The following is a 22,042-nucleotide window of genomic DNA, read 5'->3' as shown; positions in this document are numbered from 1 at the left end:
TTGTCCTCTCTGCTCCGTCCTTTCTCGTCTCTGTTTGTAGCTTTTTAATAATCCATCTATTTCTTTCTCTCTGCAGGTAAAAAGAACTCCATCTTGATGCACAAGGTCCAGCATGATCTCAACTCTGGTGTCTTCAACAACCAGGAGAACGAAATGATCCAGGAGATTGTCAAGTACGACCGTGAGATGGTGAAGCGGGTGGACCTGCAGCGGCCACGGGCCATGTCCATGACCCCTTCCATCGGTGGTATCTTTGCTCCCCCTGGCCAGCCGTCGACAGGCTCCGCTATCGCCACTCTGCAGCAGGCTGTGGCCATGAGCTTTTGTCCTCAAATGGCGAGTCCCCTGGTGGGTCCGGGGACTCTTCAGTCTCCTCGTATGGTGCGAAGGTTCCAGGTGATGCAGAACCTGGCCAGCCCAGTCTCAATGTCTCCTCTTCAGTCTCAACCTCCTCAGACGTTCGGAGGGGCGTTTGGATCTGCAATCTCCAGCCCGCCTGTCCAAAGCCCGCTCGCAGCTTCAGGACGGACTTTCCAGTACATGGCGAGCGCAGGACCCTCTGGTTCCCAGTTGTCCCTAGTACAGCACCATGCACCCAGCCCCACACAGACCCAGCAGAGGCCTGCGTCACACAAGAGCACCCACTCCCTTCATACAAGTAGCTTGAGCCAGGATACCCGGGCCCTGTCTGCTTCCCAGCTTTCACTCCCCCAGGAGGGAACACCACAAGCTGCCTCTGCAGCCCCCAGCCCTCCACAATCCACCCGCACGTCCAACAACTCCATTGGTCCCCCTCAGTCCTCCCACCCCAGCCTGCCAGGGCCTTCAGGGGTGGGGAGATCAGCAGGAGCTCAGCAGAGGGTGGCCTTTGCCTCCACACCCCCTCCCGGTGGACCTGCTGGAATGGGGGCAGTAGCAGCAGCTGCTGGATCAGGACCTCCAGACTCTGGAGTTCCCAAGAAAGATTCAATTGTCAGCCTTCCAGAGCTAGACTCTGCCAGATCCCGGCTGTCTTCCAACTTGTGACCCTGGTAGAGTTCAGGAAAGATGCCTTTTTTGTAGGAGAATCTGTTTGTTTTAGGTCAGTCCAGCTGATCTGTCAGCCTGCTAAATGACCAATCAGCTACCGCCGGCGCCACCAGTCATTCGGCCTGGATGCACTGTGTGCTGGTGTCAGCAGAAGGAAAAGAGCAACTCAAAGTCTTGAGACACTTTGGCTAGGAGGAGTCTATACAATTAAACTAGTATAACTTAAGGTTGAACTGGTCTAGTCTACTGTGCCAGCACCTTTAGTCTTAGTATCACCCCTTACACTCTGCTTCCAAACACCTACTGTATATCGCTGTCTTTACTGTAAAGATATGAAGAAAAGTATGATTCATGTAACTATTGCATACTGTGTAGAATCCATGCAATGCAATCTAGCAGGAGCTGGACTTAAAAATGAAAATCAGGGACTTGAGATCAAATGACAATGAACATTTTAAGCGTTCAAAAAGTGTTTTGAGTGTAATTTTTCCGTATAAGCTGTCGTAGCAAAAGAACACATTGCTCTTCATATTGTTTAAAATAGTAGTGAAAATAGTGTTTTAGACCGCTGGTCGATCTTACATCGATGTGTAAATAGTTGACGAAAAAAGTACGGAGGGATATTATATATTCATTGTATCTACCCAAACCAAAGTTGAGCTTGAACACAAAGTCTGGTTGTGTCTGTATCAACTAAAAAAGAAACATAGAAGAAAATGCCATTTATTTAACTGCCTTGATTCAACGTTAGAAGCCATATATTTGGTTTGTGTGTATGTATATATGTGGGTGTAAGTTTGTGCGCGTGAGTTTGTTGGTACGTTTCGGTTCTATTTTCAGAGAATGGACTCACACACTCTCTACACTTGCTTTGTCAAGCGCGATTGGTTCGACACGCCGACGGTGGCACTGACCTGTTTTCACGAAACATCTGGGAGGCGGTCAGCTGTTTGGTCAGCGCGCTGATTGTAACCCTGAAGGCAAAGGTGGTTAAATAATCTGAGCTTTATCGAAAGGAAACATTTGTGAACAACCCATACTGTATACTTGCTTGTTTTTGTCTAGGTTTATTGATTAACACATGCAATATAATTCTGCAATACTCTACCCCGCCTATATATAAATATATATGAATATAAATATCTATACATATGCTGTACAGGAAAAGTTTTCCTTTTTGTTTTCTTTTTAATGTGAAATCTTAAAGAATCCAGCAGCTATTGTGGCTTCACTTGAAGTATTGTAATCCAGTGACCATGTTGTTACCTTAACCAAAAATGTTGGGAGGGAATGAGAGGACGTGTCATTTTCGTAATAACTGACGGGACAAACTGCTCAAAACTGGTTCGGTGCCGCAGGAGGAATCCACGCTTTGAGTTCAGAGAGTCAGATCCTCAAAAACGTCACTTTAAAGCCCATTTGAAGGTGTTAAATTGTAAGATGAACGGGGGTGGGCAATATGGGGCGAGAATGCCTCACCTGTAAAAAGTCTTTGCTCCATATCGAAGTCTCTCTGTGCCCCATATCACCCACGAATGTCTCAACGTTTCGATTCACAACAGTCGTATTGTTCAAATTCTGGTGTTGGGTTGAGGCTTGGTTTGTCCTAAATATTCTGATCCTGTTGAACCTAAAAGCCTTCTCTTGCTGAATGTATGCCATACGAGAAGGAAGACAGCTAATCAGATATAAACTGCCATGTAAATAAATGGACAGAGATTTAAAGAGGCTTTTATGATGCAAGGGGGTTGTGGGCATTGCTGTATGTGTTGCTGAGTGTCTGTGCGATCTTTTTAGGTTTGATGATGCTTCTCTGGGTAGAACGTTGCTGTATTTAACCTGTATGTTAACCCCCCCCCCCTTCTCCACAACCCCCCCACACACCCCAGATCTATCACAAGAGAGGATCCATTATCTTTTAGTTCCTTTATTGAGGCGGGCGTGAACGGGAGCGAGTCGTAACCACTTCGAACTCCTCAGTCCAAAGCGAGCACTGAGGACATTCAGTTTAAGCACCTTGTGTTGCACTTCGACCTTGTAATCAAAATGAAAATTGATGCTCTATTCTTTTAAAACGGTTACAGTACTCATCCTGGACCCATTATCCGGTTAAAGGACGAAAAGTGAATCCAATTGGGGGAGAAAACAGGCAGCTGATTCAACGTGTTAAATAAACACCGCGTCCAACTTTTTTCAGCTCCCAGCATCGATCCGGAGCCAAACTGTAAAATCAATGCGATGGACATTTCACTCAGGTTTGCTACCTTTCCAGAGAGATGTATTGATCGCTGCAGCGTGGCTGTCCATTGATTTATGTAGACTCACCCATCCTCCCAAAATCAACTTGTTGATTCAACCATGCTGAAAGATTCCCCTTGAATTTTGATTGGCTGAGAAAAAAGGAGGATCTATGGAGTGGAGTCATAACCCTCGGATTGTTATTAACAAAACTCGCTGCCGTTCTGTTTTGATCACTTGAGAGCTGTTTCAAACAAGGAGCAAGTGATTGTTTTTATCCAAGGGCTTCATTACATGGCTTGTAAACCCCGGCTTATTGTCACTGTAGAGCAGCCACACCCCCGCTTTCCATTTGATCAGTTACGTGCACTAAACCTCGTTCTTCATCATACCCGGGTCACAGTGCTGCAGCCCGCTCCATCAGCAACACGGGAACTTTGTTTTGCTTTTTTTTTTTTTTTTTTCCTATGGGAAAGGTACATGCCAAAATGCCAATACGATTGTGAATGAATCGAGTCCATTCGAGCTGTTGTGTGCTTCAATACTGTTCCAGTGCAATCAATTGGTCCTCTTCCCTATTCCTTTGTGCTAATACCAGAGTTTGCCCTATTAAGCTGCTATCAGGACTGTGCTGATATTATTTGAATGAGTCCACAGTCAGTGAGAGCAAGACGGAAGGAGAGTTAAAGAGCTAATGTTTCAGGCAATATCAGACACCGTCTCTGTTTCATTGCATCCATCCAGTAAGATACTGTAGTGTGTAATTCACTCCCACTCAAAGGATGGCATCCCAGACACTTTGATCAGTACCACTCTTGTTTCAACCCTCAGCCATGAGGCCGATACAGCTCTGGCCAAGCACATACTTCTGTCAGTTATCTGTTTTGTGTCTGTGTCACAAGTGTGTTCAGTCAGCTGGCGCCCAGCCACCGTCGAGCTGTGTGTGTGATATAGCGCTGTATTTGCCTGATGACGGGGGGTTCAAAGTGCGATTGTTTAATGGTTCTTCTTCTGGACCTTGCTGTGAAGTGGGATTGAAATCCCTCATACATGTTTGACACTGACTGACAATTATTGAGAGTTTCTAAGTTTCAAACCTCTCATTCTTGCTGTACCAGATATTAAGGGTACTGAATGCCTTGGTGTTGATATGTTAGCAAATCAGGGTATTCTTTTTGTTTGTAAAAGTGTCTTTGATTTATCAGTATACTTTGTTTTGTTTGGTTATTGTTTTTGCAATGTGCCCCATGCACACAGACTGTATATACCTTGTGCCTAGTATATCTAGTTTCCACATAGTCTATTTTTGTGGTATGTATGTGCCTGTAAAAATGCAAATACGTGTTTTTATTTTCAACTTGCAATATATGTAAAAAACAAACAAAAAAAAAACGTAGATGAAGACTAGTATTGCTGAATTAAAATGACAATGTCAGTATATATAATTTTCCCTGATTGGGAAACACAAAATTGCACATTTTTGTTGGTTTGAGCCTTCCAACACCATGCGCGCTGTACTCTGTACTTTCATGTTCTGTACATATGGTATACACAGAGCTGTGGGGCACATTGTTGTGTTTTACCACAACCTGCTGTATAAGAAACATTTTCTACAGTGAGAGGGTGAGCTCTGACAGGCATCTGGTGGATATCGGCAGTCTAGACGTTAGCTTAGATGACCTGCTTGATGCACACAAAAATGACAAAGAAAATAAGAAAACTGTGGAGACGCCTGCACAATATAAATACCGAAACAAAAACTGTGCACGTGCTGGATAGTTTTTCCCAAACCATAATGCTGCACAGGTCTTTAAACTCCGATGCTGGTTGCACACTGATCTGGTTTGCCATTAAAAATAAAAAAGATCTCTCCAAGGCTGAATTTGGCTCAGCAGTCACGAGCTCGACTCCCAGGTTGAGCTACCTTGACAGATAACAGCAGAGTGCATGCTTGTGTTTTTTCTTATCTAAGCAGAGTTCTGTGTACAATTCTTAGTGGGACCTTCAAATCTAGACATTGTCGTGTACCAACTACTGTACAATGATTTTATTTAGTCTAACAGTTAAACCTTTGTGTCGTAGCTACTGTAGCCTGCTTAGCTTACCTAAGCCTTCTCTCTGCTTCAGGACTCTGTGTATTGTGTGCTTGAGTTTGTGTGTGCGTGTGTGTGTTCCTGTGCCTTTCCTTCTATAATGTTGGTCCCACTTGAGAATATGATGCCATTTAGGGGGTTTGAAACCCATGTGAGGCTGAGAGAGACACCAGCACAAGCTGGAAAAGTGTTAACACGGTCATGACTTCACTTGTTCTTTAAAAAAAAACAACACTGTAATGCTCCTAGAAAAGACTTCAGCACATCCCTAGACTTAGTAGCATTCCACAGCCTGCACGAGGAGCTCGGTGTGGGCATCCAGACACACTTTACCAGCACCATGTAGACAACAGCACAGATATCTGACACAGCATGTGTCCTCTCTCTCTTTCTCTCTGGAGGCCAATCTGCAACCATCTCAGGCTGTGCTCTGCTTCTGCTCTTAATGAAAAGGTTCAAGTATTTCAGAACTCCAGCTCTGTCTAAGTTGATGTCTACAGTCCAGGGGCAAATCAGCTCCCGGCCCGAGCCGCAGCACTTCCAAATCGATCTCAAAGGATCAGGGGGATACTGTACTTGCGATGCTGGCGATGTTTTGTCGCCATCCAGTCCTTTCAGACTGAGATGCACAGCTGGCGGCAGTGGGCGCGGGGGCTGATTTGAGCCTGCGTCCAAAAGGCTGTCTTGTCCACCACCTCTGCTGGCCGAGAACACAGAGCCACACCCTGGTCTCTCTCAATAAGCTGGTCTGTCAGTCAGTGGCAATGTCGTTTAAGCGTTCGTAAAAAGACGATACATTGTTGTGCAATAAAAAGATGAGCGCATTGGCATACTTACCTCTGTGTGTGGACTTTTATTCATTGGTTGGTCTTTGTTGGCCGGCATGCTGCATTGGATACAGAACGTTTAACGTACCATCGGTACCTGCACACACAGACACACACCTCAACCTTGTAAATCAGCCAGCAACCCCTCCACCCTCATTCTACCCCACATCAGATGAGATCTCTCTCTCTGCAGACAGGGGCTCTGCTGCATCCCTGATGAGATGTCTGAGCTCAGTCTAAGAGCTTCCACTGTGTGTGTGTGTGTGTGTGTGTGTGTGTGTGTACAGCATACCAGCAAGTGTATTTATTCCTGTACCTAGGAGCGCGTGCGTGCACATGCAAGCCCTAGTTTTGTATTTGTCTGATACGGAGAGAGAGTAAATGAACCAGTGGCAGGAGTGTATGTACGTGTGTGTGTGTGTGTGTGTGTGTGTGCGTGCGTGAAAGGGTGGGTGGGTGTGTGCGTCAGAGATGAGGGCAGTCCAAGGACACACTCCTCTGGCAGCCTGGGAGCAGCTCCCACCCGTTCCCTCTCTGTCTATTTCCTTTCCCTGCATACACACACGCATGCACTCACACACTGCTGTCTGGATCCTCAGTGATTATGCATGGCACACTGAGATAGAAAGATTAAAATTACATGCAAGGTGAGGTTTCGACACAGAGCTTTACACCACTCATGTTGCCTCCTCAGATCTACATGCGGCTGGTACAAATGTGGGTGAGGCCATCCGCAGTGCGTGTACGTAGTTTTACCTTGACGTGACATAATGTCCTCTCTCTCGTCCGCTCTATTGACACACACACTCCCTCTCCCTCTCTATCCATTTCATTGTAATTCAATGAGGAAGCAATGTACTGATAGTGGCTGCAGGCAGATACTACACCAAGTTGTGAAGCTATATGTAGTCTGGGTGTATAGTTTCATCCTGTATAAGGCCAAAGATTGTCCTCTACCTGGTTTCCTCTGCAGTGCTGGTCCTCTGCTGTGTCCCTGGCTGTCCTACTTCAATTAATCATATCAGCATCTCCCGCACTACCCCCCTGGCTGTTTACCTCCAGAGGGCAATTTGCTTATTTAGCTGCTTACTGGGATCCTCGTCCCCCTCCCATCCATCTCCTTCTAGTTCCCTCGCACTGCTCCTTGACTGGACGCAAACGTCCTGTTTTGCCTGTTTTTAGAGGCTAAAACATTTGTGTCCCCGGGGTTTTTCCAAGCACAATCAGCATTTTCGGCAACTGTGATTCATGCGGACAGGTGCGGCTTGTTATTGTTGTCGCAGGTGTGGATGTGCACAGGAAACTATAGTTCCTTTCTCACTGGACAAAAAAACACCCACTAAAATCTTCATTTATTCATTCATAAAAATTCAATCAATTCAATTAATAATTCATTCCAACACTGCTTGTCCTGTTAGGGGTCGCAGGGGGACTGGGCCTATCCCAGCTGACATTGGGCAAGAGTCGAGGTACACCCTGGACAGGTCGCCAGGCTGAAACGAAGAGACAGACAACCATTCACGCTCACATTCACACCTATGGTCAGTTCAGAGTCACCAAGTAGCCTAACCTGCATGTCTTTGGACTGTGGGAGGAAGCCGGAGTACCCAGAGAAAACCTACCCTGACACGAGGAGAACATGCTAACTCCACACAGAAGGGCTCCCCTACCTTCGGTTTGAACCAGAAACTCTCTTGCTGTGAGGTGGCAGTGCTAACCACTGCCCACCGTGCCACCCCCACTAAAATCTGACTTTGTATTTAATGGGAAAGGTTACAGTCTGTATTTACTTCCAGGACAAATGACTCTGCAGTAGTTATGGGTATTTATCGGCTCCAACTTCAATCATCACTGAAAGTCACTGATAGAAATATGTTACCCAAGTAGATGTGCTGATTTTAGCCCCTTTGCCAGCACCTGCATGCTTCAAAGTGTCCACTGTTGCCATGATAATCGACGTCTAAATCAGTATTCCAATGCTGTTTGTTCTTTATGTGTTTTTTCACCAACAAACTGTCGGAAGACGTGAAGGAGGTGGCAGATGTCAGACACCGATGAGGTCAGTGTCCTCAGTGCTGTCATTGATGCCTGTATCAAGCATTTAAATTGGCTGTCCTACGAGGAAAAGGAAAAGGTGAAACAAATAGCAGACGGTTGTCCGTAAAGCAGTTGCTTTGTATCTAGTAATGCAGCTCAATCCGCAGCATTCGAGTTATTAACTTACAGATGCAGCAGCTCAAAGTCCTATAAAAGATGGGTCAGGTTCTGGTGGTTGATCAGTATATATGAATATAACCCCATAACCTGAGTCCTGTTGCGTCAAGTCAAAGCTTCAAATATTCGGCTTAATATAATAATATTATTACCATAACATTTTCAGTGGCCTCCATGGTCCTTTTCATGGTTTACTTCTGTTTTCTGGCTTGTCTATGATATCAAACGTGACACACCAGAAAAAAAACAACATGTCTGCTACAGAGCCTTATACATGGCTCTGGTCTACTGGCAATGTGAAAGCAGTCTGTCACCTATTTTTAACAGGTTTTCATGCATTTAAAAAACCCACGTGCACGCACTAATGTCAGTGGGAAAAGAGTATATGTGTGTGCCTGGAAAGAAGACAGTGGCACAAATACTCGCCCTTCTGCCCTCACATTTCCTCCCCGCTGAAGCTGCTTCGGCCACGTCTCTCTGCACCGGGGAGCATCTAGAGAACACAGCTAAAATCTGAATGCCAGGATTAGCATTTGGTCCAAGCTCTGAGTCCATGAATGAGTCAGTGAGTGAGACAGAGAGACAAAGAGAGAGGGAGAGAGAGAGAGATACAGTAAATCATCTTGCAGCCGCAGGCAGCCTCAGCAACATCACAGTTGCTGGACAGTGGGCCGGGGAGGAAGTGAGAAGTGCGTCAGGCTGAAGTGATCAAGAGAAAAACACACAGTAAGCGACAGGAGGGGACGGTCACGTGGTCTTTCACAAGCTATGTCATCTTATTTAAATTTAATTTGTTAGTCCTCTTATCTTCAGTCCCTGAGGGAGTTTGTTTGACTTTATTCCTCATTTAGACAAAACGGGAGATGTTCCTCTGACTGATCAATGTAGCCTTCATCCAAGGACACATGTCTCATAAAACACGTGACCCTAACCCAGCGGTAATTCAGTCTGTCATTCAGAGGCACACTTACTACACACATACATCAAGAGACAGAAATGGCACAGAGTCGAGTAATTCAAGAATTTATGATTAGTGTGCGTTCTGATATACAACCTCTAGTCAAAAACAGATGGTATGAAATACTGTACACATAATTCCAGCTGTATTATAATTGTTTTGTGAAGTGAATATGATTTCTCAGATTGTAGCAACAAACAACTCATTAAACTTAAACCCAATTACTGAAATGTGGCCAAGCTCTATTGTTATTACCTATTTCCTCTGATTATGGCTACTTCTCATCAATTTGCATTGTACACTAATTTATATTTCAGCACATGAATATAGAAATGACTGCAAAACAAACAAAGCAAAAGCAAATAACTATTTGCTATGTAAAGATATAGTGGGAGACATGGCCATACTTGCCAACCCTGAGGCCTCAAAACCAAAGTGGGTGGTCTGGATGTCCGTCCTTCATTCTGGTGACTTTTAATGAATGAAATAAAATGATAACTGTCTTGCAGCAGCAGTTTTATTTTAAATGTTATTAATTTGTTTAGTTTTTGGTTCATGCCCCTGGTACTCCAGCAGAGCACCAGGAGGAGGAAGGCAGGCCAGGTTTGTCCCATGCCAGGGACCCACAGTCGGCTGTCTTCCCCTGGCCCACACACCCCTGGGTCCTGGATGCCGAGGCAAAGCGGAACTGGAGGCTTAGATTTTTTGAAAGACAGCTGATTACCCCAACTTGGCAAAAGAGGTCAAGCCAGCTTTGCCCCAAGTCCCAAGACTGCCCTCAAACCCCCTTTAAGAGCGGAGTGCACGACTCCAGCAGGCCTAGTGGCACTTCTCTCCGGCCCGGGGGTCGGAGTAAGGAGGGGGAAGCGCCAATGGGGAGGAAGAAGTAGACTTTTAGAGTTGTAGGGCTTTTACACGCTAGAAAGGGGTTGTGGTGACAAAAGGGGGAAAAAGGTCTGTCGCACATGGGGAGAAATGTGGGATAACTGGGACTCTATGAGAGGGCAATGAGAAGGAGAGTCTCCCAGGAAAATCAGGAGGGCTGGCAGGTATAGTAACAGTGTCCTGAGCAGAGAATGAAGTCTTACTCTCTCTGTGTGTGTGTGCTGTAATCCGGGTTTTGTTGTGGTAGACAGTCTGGCTGTGCTTGCATGTGAGTGCATGTGAGTCCTTTGTATCCTACTGGCTAGCTAATTGCTGCTGCTCTGTATTGGCTCATGTGGTGGTTAACGCTCATATCACAGCACTGACACTCCAGTTCCCCCTCGGCTAACACTGTTAGCTCTGTCAACACTGTTAGCTGCCAGCTCAGCCTCCATGTTGAGAGCCATGTGCAGACAATCTTCATTATAGATTTGCTCTAAATATCATACGGATCTCCTTTAAGAGGTTTAAAATTCATACACCTTCAATTTATACAACCTATTATGCAATGTTCCTGAATAGTGAGACGTGAATTTAGACTTGTGATGTACAATTGGCAGCTAGAGTCGAGAATTTAACACTGTTTCTTATCGAGTACTGTATATGTGCTTACAGCAACAAATTATGTAATGAGCAGTGTGTCTCTTGGGGGAGAAGAGGAGGAGGAGGAGGAGGACAACGGCAGTAACAAGGGCACATCCTGCATGCAGTGTGCAGCTCATATATACAATGTTTTATGCAAATGATGAGCCATTTAAATGTGGCTTCCTGTGAAAGTCCCTGAGTATTGTTTTCAAAGTAAAACAATAATTCAGCAACTATTTTTTCTGAAGTTTACACTCTTGCGGCTTTTGTTTAAAATGAGAAAAGCAGCAGAGGAGGAGCTGAAAGGTTGTTGGCTGCTGGGCTCTCTGTGAGCAGCTGGCCTGAGCGGCACTCCATGCATCTGCTCCGCTAAACACTTCCCATTACAGACGACCCAGAAACGTCCATGAACCCTCTGGCCAAAAGGGAGGATGAAGCAGAAAGAAAAAAAAAGGTTGCAGAAAGGGAAGCAGCAATATGCGAGGAAATATGATTCATAGAAAAATGAAAAAAAAAAAATCTGCAGGCAGATATTATTACCTTTTTTTTTCTCTCGGAGCACTTTGTTTCGTTTGCAAAACATTTAATCTCCTCCAGGTCTTTAGGCTGTTTCAGCTGTGATTGTTTTGCGACAGGAAACAAAGGCCCCCGCTCAGTGATTTCACTCCATCATCCACTTCCACCGATAATATTTGCTCTGGGCCGCCAACTGAAGTGATGAGAGCCAGGACAATGCTTTGGCTTCTGAATCATCTCATCTGTTCTGCTCTGTCAAGGTCTGTACTCAGTGACACTGTGGCTATTCATCAGAGCAGACACGCTCACACATTCACACGCTGCGTCACACACACACACACACACACAGTGACAGACAAAAATATTCACCATCCGAGTGTGCCCCTCATTGCAAAGCTTTTATTGACCAGTCAGACATTCAGAATGAAATAGCACCCACTGAAGTCACCACACTCTCTTTATATGTGTGTTATTAAGTCATTGCAGGCGTGTATCTTTTAAATTTAAAGCCACCTTGTCAGACAGAGCACATTTAGACGGCCTGGGGCAGCTTCTTGTAACTGTTTTCGTTGACAGTGAAACGTTTTGCTCACTGCTTTTGTGTCCTTCAGTGGCTTGTGTTTTTGCAGGAGCGCCGTGACGCCTCACGCTGAAGAACTTCAACTTAGAGTGGAAAAAGCGCCCAACATCATTGGTGTTTATCCAATTGTTCAATCAGATGAATTGAGAGCGAGGCCTCCTGTTGTGGTAATGACATCAAGTGGTAGTGTACAGCGTTAAGCTAATGTTAGCTAGCTTTCATCATCGCCCTTGGCAAGCTGCAAGACATATCTGAACAAACTGTAGCCTCAACTACTGTCTTACATTTCCAACCCTACATGGGTCTGACGATTCACAGCAGATTGTCAAACTGTCCTCAACTCATCCTAAAATATGCCCTGAACTGATCATCATCCAGGTGAAGCTTGGTACTCCCTGTAATTTCTTCTCTTTCTGAGGATCTCATGTACCTATACAGATCTCCATTTCCCTGTGTCCAGTCCCCAAGTGCCCTTTTTCTGCAGATTTAAAGGTACAATTCTTGAGTTTACTTCACAGTGAAACCTGCAAAACGTGCTCCGTGTGATTGGGGCCTTATAGGATTAAGGAGCAATGTTTTAATGAGTATGTCTCTGATTTGTTTGTATCATGCATACGCACGATGACGCAGGTGACATGATACACGTTCCTGCAATTATTCCACTGATCTACAGGTGGCAGTAACATGCCAAGAGATGTAGCAACGTGCCAAAAAAGGCAGTGTAGAGGAAGACTGCTAGTAAATACAAATGGCTGTTAACAATGCAGGGTTTAAAATCATCCAAAAATTGCCTTTGCAAAGGGTTTATGATGAAGGAAGTACATTTGAAACCTATGTTAGGCCTGAGGCGACCTATTTATCAGTCTAGATTGTTTTGGTGTGAGTTGCTGAGTGTTGGAGATATCGGCCGTAGAGATGTCTGCCTTCTCTCCAATATAATGGAACAAGATGGCACTCAGTTTGTGGTGCTCAAAGTGCCAAACAAATACATCTGAAAAACTCAACAGCAATGTCTCTTTCCAGAAATCATGACCCAGTTACTCAAGATAATCCACAGACCTTGTTGTGAGCAGTTTCATGTAGGAGCTATTTTCTTTCTACCAAACTTCACCCACCAACTGTATCATTTTGCAAAAGGAAGCATGCATCTACTGCTAGCTCACCCAGCACCACTGAGCTAGCTAACATAACAGCTCAGTGGAGGTGGACGCCATTAATGTTTACATCTCGAGCTATCGTGAGCCTCTCATCCATGAGTAGATGTACAATTTTGGGGGAACTCTTTCTTTAAAAAAAAAAAAGTAATTTAAACGCTGGTCGGTGAGTCCTATTGAAAGTAAGCACAGAAAGTATCTGGCTAACCACACCAGCTGCAGCTGCAGTTTTATCTGTAGCTTTAAAGTCAAATTTAAATGTCTGGTTCCAAGTTTTTGCTTTATGTACAAATATTCCTGCTTTTAACTTGTCCAACACACACTTACTGCTGGCATGGTGTGTGTGTGTGTGTGTGTGTGTGTGTGTGTGTGTGTGTGTGTGTGTGTGTGTGTGTGATATCGGCTACTGCTGTGAGTTCTTTTGTATTGTGTGTTTTGTCTTTTGTTCAGTTCTGCTTAATTATCACCTGTCAAGGGACGGCAAATGAAAACAAGCTTTACTCTCACTGTGGTACAACTCATCAAATGGTAACGTGTATCTGTCCCTTATAAATACAATGAATAAATAAAAATGCATATTGAAAGCATAACGTAGGTGACTGCATGGGCATCTACAAGCTGTTTGAATGATTTATGTAATATTGAAGTTCATCTGGAAATTGTTAGGAGGAAAAATCTCCAGATCCAGGTTGAAATATACCAGACACTTTCTTTAATGCAGGCTGTGATGGGTCAAATTTGAGGTGAAATGCTTTTATACGTAATATATTTTCAACGATATTCAAACTGAAACGGGAGCAACTCATTTCTCTCACTTTGTCACACTTGCACAGGAAAATAAACAGCAACACAAATTTAGTTTTGCAGAAATTGCAGGGCCATTTTTCCTGTTTCCAAGTTGGTACTGATCCACTGTGCGTGTGAAAACTATTAACTAAGAGATGACATGATGGGAGGCAAAGAGGATGTGACAGAAAACAGAGGAAAACTATAAACAAGATAGTGACCCTTTACCCGAGCTATTTAATTCTGGCGGTGTCAGGCTTTTAGTTGTTGTCGAGCATTAGTCCAGGGGCCAGTCTGTTCTGCTCCGTCATTGTGCTGTGACCATAATCGCTAATACACGGCTGCAGGGTCTTTGCATTTTCTAGTGGAATCCAGCACTCTGTGCAGAAACATAATCTCTGGTAGTGATTTTAAGTGGCCTTAGTAAAGATTGATGACTGTGTGCTGAGGCATCTCAAGCAGGCCATTGTTTCTGGGCGTGAGGGGGGAACAGCAGTGACGGTCTAATTGTCAGGAGGATAGAGAAACCCCACAGCATCCATCACATTCACACAGAGCACCCCTGGGTCCTAACAGCGCCCTCGTCTCTATCTCTCACCTGGGAACAAAAAGACCTCGGGTGAGTCCCGCTAAGACAAACAAATGCAATAGAAATGTACCAAAAGGCTCTGTGCCTTAGACAGTGTTTAATGAGCCTGTTCTGTGTGCCCTATGGTGCATGTGTTTGTTTCTCGCCATGACATCTTTATTTTTATTTGTTGCAAGGAAGAGTTTTACTTTTTTAGCATCTAACCAACCCGATTGCCAGAATAAATGAAGGCATTGTGCGTCTCTGCAAACCATGGAGTTGTTAAAATTTCAAATTTTGTTTCGTTATATTTAAATTTTAGGTTGTGATAATGCTGTGGTTAAAGTGCAGTTAGGTTTGGACACAAAAACCACTTGCTTAGGGTTTAGAATACATCATATTTTGGCTTAAAATACCTGGTTTGGTCGCCACAAACAGGGCTGGAAATGTCTTTACGCCTCCTTAAAAAAATACCCAGTTAATCGCCAAATACATGGCTGGAAAGTAAGTGTATAAGTAAGTATAAAAATACCTGCTTTTGTTTTGATATTTGGTCATGGACTTTCCACGTCCAGATACGATGTGAAAGGTACCCTGGGTGTGTTGATTGTTGACGTTCTGGGACACTGCATCAGGTTCTGCCTGTTACATGCATTGTCTTCATTCAAAATACACTTCTGTTTTCACATGAAATTTACTGTTTGAATACAGTCTCTTTCAAAATAATTGCACAACAATGCAAATTGATTTTTATTTCCTCCAACACCTAAAGCACATGATTAAGTTGAGGAAAAAATAACTTGGCTTTTGGCTTTAGAATCTTGAACACCGCTCTCCCAGGTGAAAGTAGGTGGTTGTTGGACCCATCCACCATCCCTGCCACCCGCCCTAGTCGGACTTTCGCTGCCTTAATTTTTGTTCTTGTCCCGCCACATTTCCCCCTGATGCCGCCGACCGCCATTAAACTATAACAGCGACTGGCCGCATATCATGCTGACATTAAAGAACAGCTTTTTCTGACAGTATCTGATGCTGCAAGTCATTGCCCAAGCGCTGCATTTCAGGTTGGCAGAAACGTACAATGCCAACATTTTATTCAGGCCGCTGTCCTGGTCTAACCCACAGCCACACAAGTTAAGATGTGGGAGCTTCTACTCCAGTTTGGGGAATCAAGTGTTTTGCTATAAGCATGGGAGTGGACTACAGTTGAGTCACATGTGCAAACATAAATGTGAGGTCAAACTATAGATGAACATGGCCTTTTTTGCACATTTCCACCTGCAATAACATTAAAATATGCTTTACTGACATTGCATTGCTTTTTTGGTACTTTAAGCACCTCAAGTCAAGTGCCATCTAGTTCCATTATACTTAAGAGAAAGCAGACATCTCTACTGTCGATATCTCCAACACTTGGCAACTCACACCAAAACAAACAAGATTAATAAATAAATAAAATTGATGTGTTACCTTTCAAAAATTGAGTGATGTCTCTAAAGGTTGTGTTCATGCTCAGCAGATTTTATTAAGGCCAGCCATGACGAACATGAGAAAGAGATGTTAAACTGACAAAATACCACTTTATTTGCACATTAGTCATCATGTTCTGTAACCCATGTTATCCAGAGAGAACCAGATACGGCATGCACAGTCCTGTAAATCATATCTGGTCTTCATGTGAAAAGTCATCCCAGTATTAATAAGTGGTGAGTAATGGGAATGAGTGGGAGTGAGTCCTGGGTGCAGTGAGCTTTGAGGAAAAGTCAGATACAGTCATGGTGACCCTTTGTTTGATCTGAAGTGGCTGATGTGAGAAACCCACTGATTTTTGGGAATGCAGAGAGACATCATTTCCAATTGTATGGCGCTGGGTGGGTGTATGAGCCCAGCTCACTAGTGTCGTCATGACAGTCCACAGCTGTGGTCATGAAGACTTTCTGGGTTAGCCTGGTTCCAGACCTCAGAACTGCTGTCCACATGTGTGAGTTTTTCATTTGTGTGCTCTTTACAAGCTATCTCAAGGAAAACTTGTAAGTGGGACCACTCACCTGCCTAGACTTTTCCCGCTCCTGCCTGTCCACCACACCCACCTCATCAAGTCAACTCACTTCACCTGTTCCTGATTACACTCTATACTCCAGCATCTCAGTGACTCGTCACCAGATTGCTCTTCACCACTCATGCAAGACTCTCCGGCGCTTTATTCCAGACTGATTTTCCGTTGCCGACCCTGCCTGCCTTTGACCTGCCTGCTTTGTCCAACTCCTGATACATGCATCAGCTTTCTGTTCCCGACCACAAGACCTGCGTCTGCATCCTTGGTTCCCGCTTGCCTGTGGCTGCTTGGCTTTACCATCTGACAATGACGCCACACTGAGTGTTTCAGTCTGCTTACCTGTGGTTTCCTGTGGTCCAGAGACCCTCACCATGTTGCCACACTCGCCATTGTGTGTTCGTCCTGAGAGCACTTACTTGCTGGCCACTCGACCCTCCACCTGGCCTCTGCCTGCTCCTTTCCGGTTCGTGTATTTGAACTGTGCACCTGTACTTGATTCCAGATTTTCTGCCTCCCCGATAACGTCCCTTGCCGGCTCCTCCATGGTACCATTCCCTATTCCTGAACTGAACTGTGTTTCCTGTTGGACTAACGTCACCGCTCACTCCTGCCTAACCAGCTGGGCTGCCAAGGACTTTGTGGAGAGACTTTGTTGGAGTTCTGAACTGCATTGTGGTCTGGTTACTAGTCCTGCCCTGTATTTGCTGAATTACAACAGTAAACATCATTACCAACTGTTCCTGGTCTCCTTTGTGCCTAAATTGGGTCAGAATACCACTCGTTACACATGGTTCAATATCTTTTTGTAATCATGGACACGCAAGGACCATTTTCATAGCCAGCCGACATCGTGTTGACTGATGATCTCGTCATATTGCCCAACCCTAATCATTAGATCCAAATTTGTCCAGTACTAGTTTCGACCAAAATCCTATTGATTTGGATTTGGCCTCAGCTGTACTTTGTGTTTCGTACTAATAAGTAAATGTTAGCATGTTAACAAGCTGGTGAACATCGGAAAATCCTGCTCAACATCAGCATGTTAGTGTTACCTTTGTGAGTATCATGTTAGCATGGGCACGCTGACGTTTATTTAAAAGCATCACTATTAGAGTTTCGGCCTTGCCTCTCCCTTGTGTTTCCTGTTTCTTCTTCCTAATGTCTTGTTTGTTTGTCAGGTCCTGTTTATACGACAACGATTTCAACCGAAAACGCTAAACCTTAGTAGCATTTTGGGTGCCTGAAAACGCAATGTTTTGAAAACAGGTTCCAGAGTGCAAATTTTTGGAAACAGCATCGTCTTTGTTGTCATGTAAACTTGCAATATGCAGTTCTTCTGAAAGCGGAGACTTAACGCACATGCGCATTATGGTTCCAGTCGTTAGGCATGTACGAGAAAGTCGATCATCACAACAATGGCGTAGATTTAATGTGTGTAGATTTACTGTAGCAACTCCACCTCATCGTCCGTCCAGACAAACGTTCATGCGGTCGCCATTTTGTTTGTGTATACATCACCCCGCTGTAGAGGGAAGCGCATGTGTGCAGGAGTGTGTTGTTTCATTACAAAGTCACACTGCCACCTACTGGCCTGGCATGTATACTGCAGCTTTTTGGTCATTTTTGCAGATCTGTGTGCACGGTGACTGTTATCAAACGTCGTCTGTACGAGGAACTTCTTTCAAAACGAAAATGAGAAAGGATTCCGTTTGCAGAGGATCATTTTCACGTAAACATGGCCTCAGTCTGCCTCTGTGTGTTTCCTGGGCGTGGCCTTCTGGTTCCCTCCTCCTGAGTGCCAGCAGCTGCTGAACCTGCACACCTGAAGCTCATCTACAATCAAGCCACCACACTATAAAACCCCGGCTCAGACATCCAGACTCTGCCAGATCATTCAGTCACCTCTGCAGCACAGATGCCAAGGCCAACTCCTAACTTCTTTGACACACTGTCTTTTTGTACTTTTTGGACTCGGTTCTGTGTCCCAGGATCACCACGCCAGCCTCAACTATAACTAGCCACGTCCAGCCCTTCTCGTCTTCAGCCTCTGGATTTGGACTGCTCTGGTTTTAAGTGAACTGCCACAACAACTATACCTATAAATACAGCCTACAGAGCCGCTAGCATGGCTGTAGACTCTTAGTGTTGTTGGAAATCAGCTTAGAGAAATAACTCTTAAATTGGCGTATATATATTCAACTATGAAAAACATTGCGTTAAAAGCGTCAAGTAACTGTGACCAAACGGAAGATGCGTCAGTCACTGCCCTCATGAACAGAAACGGTCAAACAAGAAGACAATGTCAAACTGTATAATGATGTAAAACTAAACATGTTACTCAGATTAAGAGTCAAACGTCAAGTCAGTCTCCAAAATGTGCTGATAACTGATACCAACTTGGCACATGAGCATTAAAGAAATGCTCAATATCTTCTGCTGACTTTACATTTTTCACGACACGTGCTCTCTTGCATTACAAACATTCTCCAGTGATTCTTGTAGACTCTCTTCCTAATCTAATTGGAAGCTCATTTCCTTTCCCCTTCCTCTCTCTGTCTTCCATCAGACCACCACTGCTGTGACCACCTCATGGCTCACACGCACACATGTCCAGTGCGTGACCCAGTGCACGCTCATGCTCCTCATTGTTTCTCCATCCCACCATGCCGGAGAGAGTCGGTGTTATCTAGGATGGCAGAATACCCAGGGCCTCTCCCCTCTCCTCCTCTCCTCAGATATCCCAGTATGGTCTATTTCTGTCCCTGCATCTCTCTGCTTTCAGCAAAGTGCCACTGACGTCTCTCTCTGCACTAAACAGATGAGGGCTGTCAGTGACGGGTGTTCATCTGAAGATCCTACCGCAAACCAACAGAATCTAAATAATGACTTTGCCTTTTTTTTTCTTTTTTTTTTTTTAATTTCACCAGATTATGTTTCCTACCGTTCTAGAAAGGAACGATAATAAGACAATGGATGTGTGAGGATGAGTTCCCAAATTTGTCGTCCCTCTTTTCTCTAATTGAGAGTCATTATAGTGATGGGATGTTATTTTTATGTACAAAAGCAATTAAGTAATGAGACATAAATGATTATTGGGAGCGAGGAAGGAAGAGGTGGTGATGGGGTGCAAAGAGGGCAAAGGGGATAAGGAGTGAAGGAAGCAGAAATGAGAAGAGGGGATTATTTACAAAAAAAAAAATCATCTCTGAAAGTGCTGAGTCACTGGAAGGGTAAAGCTGCAGACCAGCTCTCTTCCTCCTTCTGTCTCTTCCTCACCCACAAGCCCCACACCAAGACACACAGCTTGTCCCCACCCCGACACCACCACCACCAGCGTCACCACCGAATACACACTTACGCACACTCACAACCCAAGAGAGCGATGGGCTCAGGAAAGAGGATGAGGTATATTGTTACTCCACGGCAATCCTGCAGTATCGTTACCAGCTTTGCTTTCGTCATACGGACTCATGAAAACAAAGCAGAAAACAGGAAAACATTTATTCAAAAACTAAAGCAGCAGACTGCAGGCCTTTCAATCACATGACGTACATGTGACATCATCTGACTGGCTTCTTCTATTCACACATGAGCCTCATATTGTTTCTCGTTCTAGCATCACCAGAAACAAAAAGCAGATTGAAGATGTATTGCCATTGTAATAGCCACAGCCTCCAGTCACAGATGGCATTTTGTAGATCTGACCACATTGCTGTTGCATACGAAATTTGCCTCGATCAATGTATCTTTCCCATATGTTGTGCTGTGGCTACAAAACCTCAGACTGGGTTTAAAAATCAAACTCACATGCTCCACTTACTGGAAAGCTTGCAGCCCTCCGGAGCAGAAATTAGTGTGTGCAAATCAGTGATTGGCAAAGCTTGATAATCCTATCTATTACACTGCTCAGTGGGCAGAAAGCATTTATTTGATTGGTCAGGATGGATTATATTTATAGTAGTACTTGCCAGCAGTGAATATATAACAACAGCAGCATGCTGGGAAGAAAAGACACTGCTTAAGTTCAAATGGCCGGCAACAAACTGTGACTTCTCATGAAAACAAGAGTAGTGCTAACAAATCTTTGCTGTGTATTGGTACACTTTTTGAAGCCATGATTTACAGTCGTGGAATGTAACTAAGTATATCTACTCAAGTACTGTACTTAAAGGAATACTTCACCCCCAAAAGACCATTTGTATATCAATTACTCACCCCCATTTAAATTGAATTTGGGAAGAAAACTCCCAAAAAGTTTGAGTGTGAAGCTGTCATGATGAGAGTCAGCACCTCCAAATCTGAGGCCCTGGTTCTCTGCCGGAAAACCGTTGGATTGGCCCCTCTGGGAAAGAGTTACTGCCTCAAGTGAGGGAGTTCAAATATCTCGGGATCCTGTTCACGGGTGAGGGTAAAATGGAGCGTGAGATGGATCGGTGGTTTGGTGTGGTATCTGCAATGATGCAGGTGCAGTGCCGGACCATCGTGGTGAAGAGGGAGCTGAGCTGGAGGGCAAAGCTTTCAGTTTACTGGTCCATCTACGTCCCAACCCTCACCTATGGTCATGAGCTCTGGGTACTGACTGAAAGAATGAGATCGCGGATACAAGCCGCTGAAATGAGTTTCCTCAACCTTAGAGATAGGGTAAGGAGCTCGGACATCCAGAGGGAGCTCAGAGTAGAGCCGCTGCTCCTTCACGTCGAAAGGAGTCAGTTGAGGTGGTTCGGGCATCTGATCAGGATCCTCCTGGGCGCCTCCCAATGGAGGTGTCACGTCTGCTTTGCTTGGCCTGCTGTCTCTGTGACCCGGCCCCGGATATGCAGATGAAAATGGACAGATAGACTAATGTCACTTTGCTGAATACAGGAGTTGCTGGTCCACCACGGCCTCAATCAGTTAGTTAACTTGTGTTATTGTGTGACTTTGGTGTTTTAAAGAGTAAGGGTTTTGCATATACAGTCATTGGATTTGCTCCTATGGAATCAGCAAGCAGCGTGAGCAATCGATAGATAGAGCAGCACCCCCTGCTGTTTGTGTAACAGTGATGGGAAGATCACACACATATTGTGAAACACAAAAATATACTGTGGAAAAAACGAGAGGAGAGGAGAGGAGAGGAGAGGAGAGGAGAAGAGAGGAGAGCCTGATGTGATACAGTATGACTCAGGGCTATGAAGTCAGAGTGGGTTTATGCAGAGATTAAAGGATTGAAGAACAAGGGAGAGAAGGCGTGGGCAGACAGATAGAGAGTCCACTAAGTCCAGTAGCTCGCTGGAGAGACTACAGAGAGTAACACAGCATTGTTACTCATCTAAATAAACTGAGATCAACATTAGAAGCAGTAACACCTCTGAAGTGATCAATACTGTCAGCACGGTCTATTATCACAGCAGGGGAGCATAAAGCTCAAATCATTTCTCAGAGTGTGACGAGGAAAAGCACAAACGTCTGTGTCCTCTGTGGTGGCCGCCTCGTGGTCGCGTAAACAGACAGTGTCAGATTACATCTCCACCACAG

General features: G+C 44.6%; 1 protein-coding gene across 1 annotated transcript in view; it reads left to right on the top strand.

Annotated features, from left to right (window-relative positions):
- Positions 1–6,182, top strand: part of LOC125902378 (potassium/sodium hyperpolarization-activated cyclic nucleotide-gated channel 2-like) — a 50,900-nt gene extending 44,718 nt beyond the window's left edge. Inside the window, exon 8 of the mRNA XM_049598684.1 lies at positions 77–6,182. Within this exon, the coding sequence (XP_049454641.1) occupies positions 77–1,026 (950 nt within the window). The 3' untranslated portion in view covers positions 1,027–6,182. The remainder of the gene's footprint in view (positions 1–76) is intronic.
- Positions 6,183–22,042: the final 15,860 nt, after the last annotated feature.

The sequence above is a fragment of the Epinephelus fuscoguttatus genome, linkage group LG15 (assembly GCF_011397635.1).
Source record: "Epinephelus fuscoguttatus linkage group LG15, E.fuscoguttatus.final_Chr_v1".
Lineage (NCBI taxonomy): Eukaryota > Metazoa > Chordata > Actinopteri > Perciformes > Serranidae > Epinephelus > Epinephelus fuscoguttatus.
The sequence above is the reverse complement of the archived record's forward strand: the minus strand, read 5'-3'. Positions and strand labels throughout refer to the sequence as shown.